Source organism: Mercurialis annua, linkage group LG2, assembly GCF_937616625.2.
Source record: "Mercurialis annua linkage group LG2, ddMerAnnu1.2, whole genome shotgun sequence".
Lineage (NCBI taxonomy): Eukaryota > Viridiplantae > Streptophyta > Magnoliopsida > Malpighiales > Euphorbiaceae > Mercurialis > Mercurialis annua.
The window spans coordinates 8255787-8272528 of NC_065571.1; the positions used below are offsets into that span (position 1 = coordinate 8255787).

The 16742-nt window shown below is 32.9% G+C and overlaps 3 protein-coding genes across 3 annotated transcripts; 2 read left to right on the plus strand and 1 right to left on the minus strand.

Annotated features, from left to right (window-relative positions):
* The first annotated feature begins 1253 nt into the window (after positions 1–1253).
* On the plus strand, positions 1254–4512 carry LOC126669964 (cell division protein FtsZ homolog 1, chloroplastic). Its single transcript, XM_050363613.2, has 6 exons — positions 1254–1693; positions 1865–1964; positions 2058–2287; positions 3019–3186; positions 3595–3828; positions 4101–4512. Exons 1-6 carry the CDS (start codon positions 1451–1453, stop codon positions 4359–4361), a joined length of 1236 nt encoding a protein of 411 aa, XP_050219570.1. The 5' UTR covers positions 1254–1450; the 3' UTR covers positions 4362–4512.
* A 493-nt stretch (positions 4513–5005) lies between these two features.
* LOC126669993 (transcription initiation factor TFIID subunit 6-like) lies at positions 5006–10378 on the minus strand. Its single transcript, XM_050363647.2, has 12 exons — positions 9979–10378; positions 9793–9879; positions 9354–9455; positions 9151–9259; positions 8709–8812; positions 8474–8611; positions 8294–8389; positions 7944–8068; positions 7397–7529; positions 6859–6984; positions 6653–6764; positions 5006–5564 (listed from the first exon to the last, which is right to left on the minus strand). Exons 1-12 carry the CDS (start codon positions 10102–10104, stop codon positions 5200–5202), a joined length of 1623 nt encoding a protein of 540 aa, XP_050219604.1. The 5' UTR covers positions 10105–10378; the 3' UTR covers positions 5006–5199.
* A 920-nt stretch (positions 10379–11298) lies between these two features.
* On the plus strand, positions 11299–14818 carry LOC126669486 (syntaxin-52-like). The gene is made up of 6 exons (XM_050362968.2): positions 11299–11559; positions 11754–11983; positions 12703–12908; positions 13004–13104; positions 13263–13307; positions 14400–14818. Exons 2-6 carry the CDS (start codon positions 11763–11765, stop codon positions 14529–14531), a joined length of 705 nt encoding a protein of 234 aa, XP_050218925.1. The 5' UTR covers positions 11299–11559; positions 11754–11762; the 3' UTR covers positions 14532–14818.
* Positions 14819–16742: the final 1924 nt, after the last annotated feature.

Consider the following 16742-nt stretch of genomic DNA (forward strand, 5'->3'; position numbering starts at 1 on the left):
GATTAAACTATCACATGAAAAATAAATATAATTAGAAGTAATATTTATTTATGCGATAAAAACATAGAAATAATAATCATTTATTTTCAAGATTAAACAAACAAGTACAACCATCATATTTTGGCTTATAAATATGCATAATCAACAATTATTGCGGCAACTAATAAAGGTAGAACAATAAATACAAAAATACCTAAATATAAATAAAATTCTTCCCACGGAAGATTAAATATACCAATGAGTATTAAACTAAGTAACATAATAATAATAATCCAAAATAGCTTCATTTTTGAATTTTTGAAGATTAAGAGATGAAAAATTGTGTAGTGAAAATAAATAGTAAAGTGAGTATATATAGAGAAAAATATAGCCGTTTTATTACCGTTATATAGCCGTTTGTTACCGTTATGTAGCCGTTAGGTTATTTTATATATTTTTTTTTTGAATAAAATTATTTAGATGAAGACAACAATGAATTAAATTAATTATGATATAAAAATATGTATATTTATACTAATAGTGCCAACTAAATAAAATCGTTTATAGCAAGGGGATTACCACTCAAGCATCAACGATTAAAATTAAAGTATCAAATGATTATTTATAGGAGGCTTAGCCTTCCATATAAAAATTAATAACATAGATATAAACATAATAAATTAAATATTAAGCAAATAAAATTTGTAGGAGGTATAACCTTCCATTAATTAAATAATTAGACAAGTATTAAGGTTAGAGATTTACCTTTGGAATACTTTACCGAATTTTCTTGGATTAGAGAATCGTAAACTAATAGAACGATCGTGCTGATAACATGTTATAAACTTAACGATAATATAGATAATGCTTATAGACTAAACTAATTAATAATTAGTGATCACTCAATAATGCAACAAGAGAGCAAATATTTAGGAGGAATTTTACTTCTTTGATGAGTATTTTCAATTGTGAAATTTACATGGATGGAAACCTATTTATAGGCAATTTCACCCACCATATAATTAATGCATTTACATACATGTCAAAAATGGAGGGTTGAAATTTTTTTCACCTAATTGGATAGGTAATTTTGTCATACACCATATTCACATTATATTCATAACAAATAATACAATAATCTTCATTTTATATTCATACAAAACCAACCAATAAAAAGAAACCTTAAAAAATACCTTCAGAACGACAGCGTTTGGGAACTAAAGCGCCAAAGCTAGAATCAATGGTCCACCCAATCTTTTTGGATGGAAATATGAAGCCACAACAGCCAGCGGCAACAGCAGCAGCAAGAAAGCAGAAAATGACTCGACAAAATTAAAAATCCGATTTTTAATTTCTAAAACCCTAACTATAACAGCTAACAAAACAAAAATTCCCAATCTTTCTCTATTTCTTTCTCAATAACTATAAAATCTCTAAAACTTAGACACAACCAAATTAGAAACGAAAAAAAATGGCAATACTTCAAATTCAAGTTCTATCAAACCCAAATGCGTCATCGTCTTCTTCTTTTCACCATCAAAAGCTCTCTCTTCCCCATAGAACTACGCGTAGTAATGTTTCTAAACGCCATTTTTCCAGTTATAGTGCTGTTTCCTGCTCCTTTAGCTCTGTTGAGTCTGCCAAAATTAAAGTAGTTGGCGTTGGCGGTGGCGGTAACAATGCTGTTAATCGCATGATTGGCAGTGGTTTGCACGTAATTTATATCTAAAACCCGACTTTACTTTTTTGTTCACATTTTGTAATTCTAACCCATACCCACATTTTTATTTTGGTTCATAATGTTAATTTAGCATCCAAGCTTTAAACTTTATGTGCGTGCTAACTGGGTTTTAATTCTGTTTTTGTTTTTCGTTTTTGAAATTAGGGTGTTGATTTTTATGCTATAAACACCGATTCTCAAGCATTAGTACAGTCTGCTGCTCAGAACCCGCTTCAGATTGGAGAGCTTTTGACTCGTGGACTAGGTCGGTTTGTTTGTTTGTCTCTCGTTATTGATTTTGTTGCTGTTTCTTTTTTATGCTTTGTGTTATGAGGTTTTTCTTTGATGCGGACTGTAGGTACTGGTGGGAACCCGCTTTTGGGGGAGCAGGCGGCTGAGGAGTCTAAAGATGCCATTGCGAATGCTCTTAAGGGCTCTGATCTTGTTTTCATTACGGCTGGCATGGGTGGAGGTACGGGCTCTGGTGCTGCCCCGGTTGTAGCTCAGATTTCAAAGGATGCTGGATATTTGACTGTTGGTGTTGTTACTTATCCTTTCAGTTTTGAGGGGCGTAAGCGATCACTACAGGTTAGCTTCAGTTTTGCTAGTGCTATGTAAGTATCTTGCTTTGCTATATAGTTGGTTTTAAACTCAGATGTTTGTTTGTTCAATTTCAGTGCAGTGCTATGAAAATGATAGAGATTCGGGAACTTTTAGATTATTTTCTAATTAAGTGTTCTCCGTTTCGTGGTTTCATAGACTAAAATCTCTTAAATATGCTTGCCGGATTAAATCCTTTTGCATGACGTATATATTTATGAACTGTTTAGTGGCTGATCTACCTTGAGCCTAGAGTAGGCTCTAGTTCAGGCTGCCGTTGGAAATTTTTACTAAAATGAGGTTGGATTTATAGTGAATTCAAGGATGGATGGAGGTTAAGCCAGGACTGCTGGAGGTAGAGGTGGACTAGAGGTTAAGTCTTGGTTCCGCTAGTGGAACTGTTGATTAGTATACGTGTAGCGTATGAGGTGCTATTTTCGATGACTAAATGTTTCCCCTAGTGTCTATGTTGCACAGAAACTTATCGAATTCTATCTTTTGGCGTTTCGTTTTTATTTTTGAAACGCTTATAACTTATTCTTTTCAAAAAATATTATTTTTCCGATTCTCTTTTTAGCATATTTGTTTTTGTGCTATATAGTCTAGTGTGAATTAGGAGCTTAGACTTTTGAGCTTATGAGTTATTGCAATTTATAATTTTTGATTTATACATTTTTATGTTGTTCAGAGTAAAGTTATACCATGTTGCATATTTGCAGGCGTTAGAGGCTATCGAGAAATTACAAAAAAATGTCGATACTCTCATAGTGATACCCAACGACCGGCTACTTGATATTGCTGATGAGCAGACACCCCTTCAGGATGCTTTCCTTCTTGCTGATGATGTTCTACGCCAAGGGGTGCAAGGAATTTCAGATATTATCACAGTTAGAACACTGAACTGTACACTTTTTTCATGCTTTGGCATCTGAAGTAACTTTTTAAAAAAAATTAAAAAAAATTGTGGACTATGACAATATCAGTTAATCTTTTGTTATTTAGTTTCTGCCATTTTCATGACTAGTTATTATTACGTCTTCTTCCAGAGTAGCCCCATTCCTCATTGCTGGAAATGATTTAAACTTCTTCTCATGTTTCATGCATACAAGGGCCACGCCCTGTTTTACCCTTCTCTTTCAATCAGGAAAGGAATGTTGTATGTTGTCTAAGGCGACAATTTCTTTTGTCTATGTTTTGGCAGCTATGGTTCTTTTCACGAGTTCATCCTAATTACAGTCTATACAAACTGAACCTTTTCAGCTCAAATTGTAAATCACCATTCTCTTGTTTTGCAGATACCTGGACTGGTTAATGTGGATTTTGCAGATGTAAAAGCTGTCATGAAGGATTCTGGTACAGCAATGCTCGGAGTTGGAGTTTCCTCTAGCAAAAATCGTGCTGAAGAAGCAGCTGAACAAGCAACCTTGGCTCCCCTGATCGGTTCATCAATTCAGTCAGCAACTGGAGTAGTTTATAACATCACAGGAGGGAAAGACATAACATTGCAGGAAGTGAACAGAGTGTCCCAGGTATTTTTCAATGCCTTTTGGTTCATAGACTTCCTCGTGGAAAATGAAATACATCACATCAAACTTGTTCTACGTCTTTGAAGTCATTGAGAAAATGAATGACCATAACCTGAAGCTTAAAGGAAAACATTATATTACTATTCTTGCTTTTCAAGCATCTAAAACAAGTGAAACTATTCTGTAGTTGTTGAGCCTTGTATCTCTCTGTCGTTATTTTCCGTTCTTGTTTCCATACTTGTATTGATATTTGCATATGCTCATAAACTTTCCAGGTCGTTACAAGCTTAGCGGATCCATCTGCTAACATAATATTCGGGGCTGTTGTGGATGACCGATATAACGGAGAGATTCATGTAACCATTATTGCAACTGGCTTTTCGCAATCATTTCAGAAGATACTTCTAGCAGATCCCAAGGCTGCCAAACTTCTGGAGAGAATGGCAGGAAGCCAAGAGAGCAATCTGAAGTCCTCAACCTCACCTTCCACGGTGCCTTCTAGATCGTCGCCACCTCCAAGAAGGCTCTTCTTTTGATAATTATTTTGATTTTTTTGTAACTCCATTTCTGTTTTACTGATTTGAGTAGAGAAGTAGAGGTGTGAGTAATTTCTCCTCCTGCAATTGCCCTGTGTATTATTGTGAATTTCAAATCGTATCATTCAGTTTTGTTCCAGCTTAAACATTACACTCTGCATTCCATTGCTAAAACCATGGGGGTAATATATCTGCAAACTGGTTTCTGCATCATTCTCGTTCTGATGTTCATTCATGCAACAACTTTTAAGTAGGGGTATGCATTGGTTTTCAGTTCGGTTAAGAAGTGAGTTCTCTATAAATCATTTGGTTTTTCCAAAAAAATAGAAACCAAATCAAATTAGAGGGATAAATCAGTTCGGTTAAGAAGTGAGTTCTCTATAAATCATTTGGTTTTTCCAAAAAAATAGAAACCAAATCAAATTAGAGGGATAAATTTTAGTTTGGTAGCTATTATACATTTTAGCTACTTCAAAAAAAACTGATATTTCAGTTTTCTAAAGTTAAGAACCAAATTGAAATGAAATTCTTAAAAATTGTAACAAATGAATAGAATATTCGAATAGTTCTGTTTTTCAATAGGCAGCAGGAGCGGCCACCCTTAAAATATTTTGTAGATTTGATTAATAAAAAGTTTAACAGGGTACTAAAATTTGAGGAAGGCATGATATTAATATAGCAGTCTTAATGGAGTTGTAACTCAAGATTGTTATACTATCTTCGAATCCATTGTACACCTTTCTTTACGATATACTACAGACTATTCTAAAATAATGAGAAAACAATTTAGCAAATAATATACAAAGATATCATAACAAAAATTGTTAGTCTGAACTAATTACAAGAAAAAAGACAACTCAGGCTTGGGAGTGAAGCAGAGCATACTTTCGCCGAATAGTTCGTTTAAAGATGCCAACAATAGTCCTGCATCCATGTCCTCTTTCCAAGCCTGCGCAAGACCAGCTGATCGTTTCGACACTCCTTGACCCATATCCCTTCCGGACATGTTCTCGCTAGATAACTGTCGAGACATTGATGATATGTTCATGCCAGAAGCCCCCACAGCTGTTTGATATTTACCGGTTGCCCCTTGCATATCGACGTGCATCGAGTTCATTGGGATTACACCAATTGGACCGTCAGTTGCTAGTTTTTTGAGTGGTGGTTGCTGCATTAGATTGTCTGTGCTTGCTTTTCTTTTATCTTCATTTAATCGTAAGCAAGGACAAACAATAAATTGAAGAAGGGATCAGGAATACATAATGCAATTTAGTACTATCTTAAAAAGGGTAAAACTATGTCTGCAATATAGTCGGAGCATTAAAATAAACAAAACTAATAACAGAATGGTAAAACCCATCACAAGGCCCTGCAATGTGCGCTTTTTTGTTTATCTAGTCCTCAGAAATCAATTGAAATTCATTAGGTGCCTCTTGTACCTTTCTTTTTCCAATTATCAAGTCCTCTTAACAAAAATGAAAATATTACAACCACGCATGGTTAGTGAATTAATTTACACATCATCAGCAGCAACATAATTTTAACATCATGAAAGATCAAATCAAAGCATAATCTCTCAATGACGTGTAATTGTTATTTTTGTTGTTTATTTGTAAATTGTGGACGTTAACTAACAACTCGAAGTTATAATATCTTCATTTCGCTCCATCTTTGTTAAGACGGGACTTGTTAATTGATTAATTGACAATATAAAATTACTGGAACTTGATGAATCTCAATTAATTTTCAAGGACCATTTAAATAAAAAATGTATAATACAAGGACTTTAAGATGAGTTTTTCCTAAAAAAAGATGCACATGATATTCAGATCAAATAAACATGCTCAATCTCCAAACCATATGCGCAATGCCTTGTATCTTGCAATAAACGTGAATGCTAAACAGTCTTATGCCAACTTTCTAACTTTAAAGTATAAGAAAGGAATCACTATTGACTTATGTTATTTCTCTACAATGTTTGATTCCATGCCAAAACCAATTGGTGTTAGGTGCAGCGCCTCATCAGATACTATCCCTTAACATCCTAAAGAACTTGAGCAAGGCTTAGATAGTTAGATCTTTAAAAAAATTGAGAATCCCGGCATCCAGAAGTAAAATATTGCACATACGCATGCACAAGAGATGTCTATGAAGAATCGGGAACACCCACCCACAGAAGAAACCATTCGCATTGGATTTCAGACACAGGATTGTAAAACCAGCCATTGTGTGCAAAGACAAGTATTTATTATTTATAATTTCTCAGAAAGGAAAATAATTAGAAATCATACTTGGCATTTTAATCCCAGCTCTTCCCTTGCTCTTCCAGACATCATGTGTCGGTGGCATGAGTATACCGGGTAACCTCTTGATCCGATCATGCATGCATAGACCAGCTGCAAGCTGAGGATTTTGTAGGTTAGTAATAGCAGAGCCATGTCAACAGAAAATCCAACTACACAAACAGTTTATCAATCTAAAGGAAAAAAGGACTTACTATCAAGGCTCCATAAACACGCCAAGCTTCATGTCTCTTCATCTCATTCTTTTGCTTCTCAAGAAGCATTTCTGGTTCAAGAAGCAGCAGATATGGCTCTAGATTCGGCAGGATAAGAAGACGAACCTGCGAGAAATTAAAAAAAAATAGGAAGATCTGAAAACCAGAAAAATAAAAATTTGAAGAATGAGCAAAAATCATACTCCCCTCCGTCCCAAATTGATAGGCAGTTTAGGACAAACACAAGTCTTAAGAAATTGTACTTATCAAGATAAAATGAGTAAATTTATAAACAAATACCACACTTACCCTCATTTATTATAGTAGCAAATTTGTCTTTTAGCATCTTTTGTGTTATTTTCAAAGCATTCAACTATAATTAATGAGGGTATATATGACAATTAGTCATTCAAGTAATAAATTACTGCCTATAATTTGGGACAAAGAAAATGCAAATAGTGCCTATCAATTTGGGACGGAGGGAGTATATATAACCACCCCTAAAAATGAGACTATAAGAAAATGATAAGAGGAATACCACATTGGATCCCAAAGCTGCCAATCCTTTTACTGCACCATAATGTTGAGGGAATGATTTTGAAGGATCCAAGAATGCATGAAGTAGAGTCCTAGTGACACGTGGCTGAAGATTGTGGTAAATATGCCCAAATCTGCAAGACAAAAGCTGTTAAGAATGCACATAAAGCTGATGGACCAAAAGATAGTATAGAGATCAGGTAAGCCATTCTCTCAAGCATAAATTGGAAGATACAAGATGCACAACACCTATCAGGTATTCATCAATGCCTATATAAATGCAGAAGCACGGGAATTACCATGGGATGGATCAGAAAGTTTGAAGAGCTCCAAAAACAATCAGAATTTACATTGTGCAATACCAGAAACTCAAAAATTTACCAGACTTTACACATTGAATTATTTTTCATCAAGAATAAGAATTATTTGTCTAATCAGTATCCTTTCATTGGAAAGATTCCACTTATGAAAGAATACCGCTAATCAAGTTCATGACCCTGGGCTAGACTGAGTTGTGCATATTCAACAAACAGAAACAAAATCCTTGCCTTTTGCATATTAAAGCAACCAGGTTTGCTGAGAAGTCTCTTAGCTCCCAATGATTGTCAGACAGTCTATTCCCCAACCTTTTCGCGACCACGCAAGTAACGAGAGATGGCATTAGTTGGTGTAGCTGAGAGCAAGAGGAAAAGCAAAATAAGAAGATATACGAAAGAGCCGTTTAATTATAGTTTATTGCATAGGCACTTTCCAACCAGCTCGTGTCTTAAAACAACCTGGTAGGCTGGTAGTTGGCGAAGGGCTTAGGAAGCACAGAAGTATGATATAAAAACTCAACTGATACCTTGACTAGGCACTCATGAGTATCTAGATTCACTTAAGCTTACAATAAACTTACATAGGGTTCTACGTGTAAGTGGGGGTTCTGAAGAAGGCTTCGGGCAACACGCATCAAAGCAAACAGGACTGAAAAATTATTCAAATTCCTTGTAACCTGCAGTCATTGTCAAAGAACATAAACCCCCAAAAAAATAAGAAACTGCAAGAAAAACAGGCAATCAAAAGCTTTCAAGACCACCTCATCAGCAATTGAGTATGTGAAATAAGGAACTAAAGGATGGAGACCAGAGTCTGTTGCCAAGCTAACTAAAGCTTGTTTGAAGAGGATAGAATCAGGCTTTCTCATTGTAAGCTCTGTAATTTTGTCAAAGTACAACTGAAAGGAAACAATAAAAATATCCTGTTATTTAATTGTTTATACAAGCATTATTATGGGTCAGAAATAGACATAGATCATATTTGGTAGAACTTACCTGAAGTTCCCTGGACAATACATGCTTGACAGGTAATTTAACATCAACAGGAAGACTATCCTCCTTATATTCAGGCTTTTTACCATCACTGGGGACTGCTATTGCTGTAAACAAACACAATGCTGCTTACTATTTGATTCTCATTCCTTAAGACTTATCTCTACCGAGGTTAAACAGCACCATTGAAGTAGAAGGTATAACTTAAACAGTACTTAATTCAGAAAGAGTGCAAAATTCAAGTGGGCCATCAAACATACAAATCTGATCTACATTCATTAAAAATTTCCAAAATACAGACAAAGTCGGTGAATACCGTGATACTAGAATTCACAACCAATAATACTGAAATTTGTAATCTGGAGCATATGACATACCAATTGGCAAGAAGTCACACAATCTCTTACTCATTTTGCAAATAATAAACCTGAGCATAGCAACATACCTTCAACAGGAGCATTTTCTGGAATTGCAGGCTGAACACCTTCTATTGCCAGCCAGTGAACTGAAACAGATGTATCAAGAGGCGCCTTTGGTAAAGGAGTTTCCACGACCTAAAAACACAACATCAAAACAATAAAATGAAAATTACAAGAATCACAGTTCATTCTTCTTAACTTCAACATCATTACATTAGAATCTCCTTACATCTTTAAACTCAACATCCTTGTCATCAATGTAGTATAAATCTTTATGTCCAGCCGCTCTCTTAAACCTCAACGCATCTCCAGATGCAAATCCATAAACCGGCTGCCACAAAATTCAAAAAAGAAAATCAGAAATTCAATAAAACTGGGCCAGCTCCACTGTTCAGAAAGCTCATGCACGGACACGGTGAAACGGAATACTCGGACATGGGGAACGGGATACACGGACATGGCGAAACCGTATTATTTTAAGTTTTCCTATGTAAAAAATGAAGTTTTGTGTTTGAAACGTCAAGTGTCCGAAATGTTTCTGACCGGGACACATCGATTGAATGAAGTGTCTGTGCTACCTAGGTTGCTAGAATCAATTCTGCAAAGCTTTAGAAACAACGAATTTCGACGAAAATTGACAAAATTTTGCAAGAATTCAATTCACTGACCTCAACATTTCTCAAACTAAGAGCACTATCAACATCTTCAGCAGTGAGAGTAGTTCTTCTAGAATGGCGCATACATTTAATAGCTTCCTTCAAACACAAAACCCATCAAAAACCCACTATATTTGAAGCCTGAAAATTAATAAAGACAATTAATTTTACTACAAAAAGAAAAATTCGTGAACCAACCTGCATAATCTCACGAACTCTGTACTCAACATCAGGTGCAAGAGCTAAGGCAACATCTGCAGATAAATTGGTGATTCCAATGCTCTGCGCAACTACTTCAATTGCTTCCTTGGGAACTATACTCATTCTTTTTGAATTTTTTAGCTTCAATTTTAAATCTTGAATACAGTTATTAAGAGAAGCGCAAAAGGAATTAAATTTGCAAAAATGTTAAATACTGATGAATAAAAAGGGTTAAATTGATGATGTTGCTGCTAACTGTGTATTTGTGTAAACATTGATTGGTAGATTAGATTGAACATTGATGTATAAATGTGGTATCGATTTTGCATGGGTGATTTTAGTTAATTTTTTGAAATTATTAGAGGGTGAATGTGTGAATCTGATTTTTTAGGGTTAATTGTAGAATGCATAAACCGTAAATACATGTAAATTCAGAAACTAATTGGCCAAAATAAATAATTAGCTAAATTATTTTCTAGACTTTCTAAATAGTTTTTGAGATTTTTTACTTGAAGAAAAGTCTTCAATATTTCTATTTTTGACACATAATTTAGCTTTTTAATATTTTTTAAAAAATATTAAAAATTTATTTAAATTAAGTGTCAAATATGATAACAAATATTTAATTTTTAAAAATAAATAATTTAAAAGCTAGAGTGGTGGCAGGAGGAATAATCAAAATGCGAAAAGCCGGCGAGAGGAGTGAATGATGTCGGTGCCAAAAATTTCTGAATGAATTTTATTTCGGAATAAAATCCGGTTTAATTAAATTAATTTGAATTTATAATAAGTTAATTAGAAAATATCCAAAATATTTTAATATTTATAAATTTTATAATAATAAAATTAATTAACTCGATTTGGAGATTTAATTTAAATTCGGTTATCATGGGTTTGATTGGATGAAGGGTGTTGCCAAGCAATTCACATTGACGAAGCGAACTTAAGATTCGATTCGATTCAAAAAATACTTACAAAAGATCATAAACATGTTAAAATAGGCTAACTCTATCAATTTTTTAAAATTTGACTATGACGGACAAAAACGGTAAACATTTGATATTTTATTAGAATTTTTTTCCCCAAATGACCCTTTCTATTTTTTATTTTTATTTTATCAATTGTAAATTTGGGTAATGCACGAGCAAAATATTTTCAAAATCAAACTTTAATATTCACAATCAAACTTGAAAAAAAAAAAAAAAAACTCAAACACTAGATCGAGATCGATCGCAAAATTATCGCAACAATCAGTCGGACTTGCTGATAACTTCCGGATTGTGTCTCTGTGGCTGTGTATTGACTATTGAGTTCTCTTTTTTTTTTTAGTTAGGAAAAGACACAGCCCATATTAATTCTTTTTATTTTAGTTAGGAAAAGAATAAAATTTTGTCACGATCCGGCACCGTATTAGATCAATCATCAAAATCCCTGTCCTCACACGATTCTAATTCTTAATAATTTACTAATTGTGGTCAAATACTAAAAAGCAAAAACAATTAATTTCCAATTCTGTATTTTTGATTGATCAATCATCATCCGATCCCGATTATCAACAGCTCTTCATTTTTTTACCTGGTATGTTTGCTAATTTATATTCTTTGTTCATGGTGGCATGTTTAAATGGTGAAAACAATCTCAATTCTAGGGTTTTTTTATATTGATTTTTCAATTTTTGTTTTGGGGTTTTTATTCATGACTTTATTATTGTTTATGTATGATTTATATTGTAAATTGGCAACTGTTGATTCTTGTTGTTGTTGTAATTTTAGGGTAAAAAGATGGCAGCTTCTGTGACGGATCCATGGATGAAGGAATATAATGAAGCTGTTAAGCTTTCAGATGACATTAATGGTATGATTTCGGAACGGAGCTCTTTTCCGGCATCAGGACCTGAAACTCAGCGTCATGCGTCTGCTATTCGGAGAAAGATCACAATTTTAGGGACTAGGCTTGATAGTTTACAGTCCCTTTTGACTAGGCTTCCTGGCAAGCAGCAAATGTGAGTGATTCATTCGTTGGCTGCAATTTTTCTTAATCGATGATTCTGTATACTTTTTCTGTGCTAACATTTGTGGTGTTGCTGCTTTGTGATCAATGTTATCGCCTCTAGGCATTTTTTTGATTTGTGCATAGGAAACCTGAAATCATGATCGACTCTCCGTTTTTGCTTTGACAGTTTTGTTTCACTCCCACTAGTTACTCGAGTTATTCTTTAGGTGGTATCTCTATATCTGATCCCTATGCATAATCTTAAATTCAGCTGTGATGTTAATTCTTATATATATCACCGCCAGTCATTTAGGTAAAATTTAATTAACTCGAACTGTTTAATTCCGGCCACCAAATTTCATACCAGTAGATTAAGTTCATGTCCTGAGTTAGTTCTATCAGTGGAACAGGCATAACTATGCCAGGAGTGGAGATATTAGGACTTGAATCTCAAATCTTATTCACTATGGTTTATTATTGTGTGCATGATATCACTGGTTCTTCTGTTTTATCTGTCTTAACTTTTAACTCGTGTCATATAATTTAAAAAAGAATACTTTCCTTTCATTGTACAGGTAATTTTTATTTTTAGCTCTTCTGCCGTTTGGTTATTTATCATTATAGGTGTTTTGTTTTGATAACTTCATATTATGTGCTCAATGTGGCAGAAGTGATTTTTAGTTACTGCAATTATCTCAAATTTTTAGGTGCTTCCATTTTGATACACAGATCAGAGAAAGAGATGAACCGTCGCAAAGATATGGTTGCAAATCTGAGAACAAAAGTAAACCAGATGGCTTCGACATTGAATATGTCGAACTTTGCCAACAGGGATAGCTTGTTTGGTCCAGAAATAAAGGCAGATGATCCCATGCGCAGAACTGAAGGTCTGGAGAACCATGGCATTGTTGGTCTTCAACGACAAATTATGAGAGGCAAGTTGCTATTTTTTGTTGATTCACTTTACAGGCTGCACTATCTCTTAGAAACCTGCAAGTACAGATTCTAATAATTGTTGCCTTTGTAACAGAGCAAGATGAGGGCCTTGAGAAGTTGGAAGAGACGGTGATAAGTACCAAACATATTGCATTGGCTGTTAATGAGGAACTTTATCTTCACACTAGGCTCATTGTATGTTTTTCCCTCTCTTTTCACTTTCATATGTATGCACATTTATTTTCTTTTCCCTGCTTTTCATGTTTATCTTTGGTTAGTCCAGCAACACATACTTAATGAGCTGAATTTTGCTAGACCGCGAAAGCTCTATGATTTTTTATCTCATTGTGCAGGATGACTTGGACGAACATGTGGATATTACCGACTCCCGCTTACGGGTAAAACTCTCACCTTCTATAAACACATATTCCTTCCTAGCCCTTTATTTTACTTGGACAGTAATGCTAAATATGGCAGCAAATTGGGACAGAAAAGTCACTAGCACTCTGAGCATGAGACTTGTGGAAATTAAATAAGCTTGATCTTGTTGTTTTAGTTGATAATTTTGATCTTTGAGGTGTAAATTTAGAAGAATAGTGAGGCATACATAATAGGATATAACCTGGTTGCTGTTAAGTGTTAAGGTAAAGTTTCAGTTGAACAATAAGAGATTAGCACACATGATTTTTTCCTTTTTCGACTCCCTAGCTAGTGGAACAATTTTTTTATTAGATATGAGAAATTAAAAGCCAAGGAATGGATGTATTCGCTTTTTTAATTTTGATTAATACAATTTAAAATTAAAACTTGTTTGGGAGAAAAGGAAAAGAAACATTTGAATATCAGATCCTGTTAAATAGTTTACATAAAACTATTATGGCAACTTTGAAGACCTTCGTTTTAAATGACAACCTGTCCAACACACAACCTAATAGAAATTTATATGTTCGAATCCAGATTATCCTGCCTATTAGGTCCTAGCCGGCAAGTTAATCATTGTAACTTTCGAAATCTTATGCACGTTGGCCTCACCATCATTAGTGGTCAAATTCTATTTGTTATACATGCAACAGATGCGTGAAAAATTATTCATCTAGTGGTAACTTGTTTCGTGTTTTAGGGAATTTCTTCCATCCATAGTGCGACTAGAAAAACAATATTGCAGTACTATCTCACATTATGATCTACTAGCTCCATATGTGAATCATGTGCTATAAGTTAACATTATATAATCTTTCCGGAAATTAGACAGTGTATTCCGTGGTACAAATCACTAGATGAGTCTTAGTGACTCTGCTGAAGTTATGACTGAAAGTTACTGAGAGAAAGCGGCAATCCAGTGCTTGTTCCATGGGTTGAGTGGTCTGGTGATGCAATATATTTTTGTTTTGTACTTGTTCTTTTTCTTTTGTTTCTGTACACCCGGATCTTATCCAATGTCTCATAATGGAGTTTACATTTATTATTCTTCATGGGCATTTCTATAACAGCGAGTGCAGAAGAATCTGGCCATTTTGAATAAGCGCACGAAGGGTGGATGCACCTGCTTGTGCATGATGTTGGCTGTTCTTGGCATTGTGGGTCTGGTTGTCATCATATTTTTACTGATCAAATATTTGTAACATAGCTCGTCGTTTCTTGCGAGGCATGTTGTGTAAGCGGCCCGTTCTATTATTGTTTCATGTTGGAACATTGTGTTTGGCGTTGCCTATTTTAATTTGATGCTGTGTGAAGTGAAATGAAGATGGTGGAGTTGCTGAGCTGTTAAGCAATTGTGTAAAGAACAAGTATACTGTCAAGAAAATGTGTTATGTTGCACTTATAATTCTTGAGGGTTGCTGCTACTCTCTTTTACTAAATGTCTATTGTGCTGTCAATATCTTAAATACATCAGTATATTTATTGTCTAGACTCGTTTTAATGCTTAAAACTTGGGAAGAAGCAACTATATATTTGCGTTATTTACCTTGGAATAGTGATATTATAATATATACATTGTGAAGGATTCAATTGTTAATTCAAAATTTTCAAGGTATATTCAGTTTATATTGCAAGTTAAACTAATCTAACCAGGGTATATAACATTGATAAAATTTATAGTATCATATAAATTATTATTCGGCTTAACCATTTCAAAATACTATCTTTTTGACTTTTTTCATATATGACATCATCTTTTAATTTTTTTTTTAATTTTAGCCTATTTTTTTTAGTTTTAATTATAGCCATTTGTTTAAATCAAAGTGGGGAAAAGCTCAAATATATCTTTCAATTGTTTGATATTTTTTATGATAAAAATATAAATTGGAACAATACGAAGCAATAAAAAATGCATATTTATATTCTTTTCATTAAATATAAACAAATGGCTATAATTAAAATTAAATATTGAAAACAAGTCAAACTTAATTTTTTTGAAAGGGGAGTCATAAATAAAAAAAATGAGGTATTTTTTAATGATTAAGTTTATAATTGTTTTTTAATGATTAAGCCTCATTACTACAGTTTATCTTTAATAGTTAATATATTAAAAAATATATTTTTACAAATTAGAAACACGTGAAAATGCACTAATAATAATAATTTTTATAATAAAATAAATCAATAATTTAAAAGTTAAATAAATAATTTACATTAATTAAGATCATGAGTTTTTATATAAATAGTAACTTTTATAATAACAATAATAATTTTAAATTATATAAATAATTATATAAATTAAAAACCGATGAAAATGTATAGATAAATAGTTAATACAAATTACAAACTTATGAGAATTATCTATGATAATTAAATTTTAAGATTAGTAGTATTTATCTAAATTGAAGAAATAATTAAAAATGGATAATAGTAGTTATCTATTAATAATAATTTTTATAAATTAAATTCATATTTTGTTTAAATTAAAATTTATGAAAATGTTTTTTTTCATTCCCTCAATTGTATAAGCATGTAGATAATTATTTATTAATGGGTAACACTTAATCCAATGATAATTAAATATGATGAAAATGATTCTTTTATCTTCATTATATCTGGTACATCATTACTACTTAAAATTAGTCAACGACACCTTGGTTTAATTGGTCAATATGGAGGTATTGAGATCAAAAAGTCCATTTCAGATTAGATTTCTATATTATATATGATTTAGTAGTGGAAAAAAATACTACTATGATTTAGTAGTATTTTCTTGTAGAGTTGTTTGTTGAGATTAGACTTGGTTTTTTATTAAAAGAATTCTGCTGTTGTTGGGATGATTAAATATTTGGGCTAGATTCATTTGTAAATTATTATTTTTTTGTTTAACAATTAAATTAATAATGCATGTAATAATTTGAATATTATTTACAAAGAAAGGGTCGTCTCTTCTTTAATTTCATAATCCGGCTTCGTATAAATCAAATTTAACAATTTAGCTTGGATTCTTCGAAATAAATCTAATAATATCAACTCTCATATTTTCCGAACGTATAAAAAATACTCGTGAACATATATTTGTCAATATATTATATTATTTTCAGTATATTATATTTAATATTTAATATCAATTTTAATATATTTTCTGTTTCTTTTCAAGAGCTTTAAAAAACATTAGAATAAATGTAATTATTTTATTTTGAAAAGTTATGTTAAATTGGTAAAATGTATCAATTTATTTTATATAAACCCACCCACAAGCTAAAAACCAGAATAATGTGTTTCAAAATCATATGTGTTGAGTACATGGTTCTGCAAGGAATAAAATAGTGTGTTTCAAATTTTGGATAATAGAAGAGGAAATATAGCAACAACCAAAAAGAACTGTGGCGAAAATGTAAATACTAAATGAA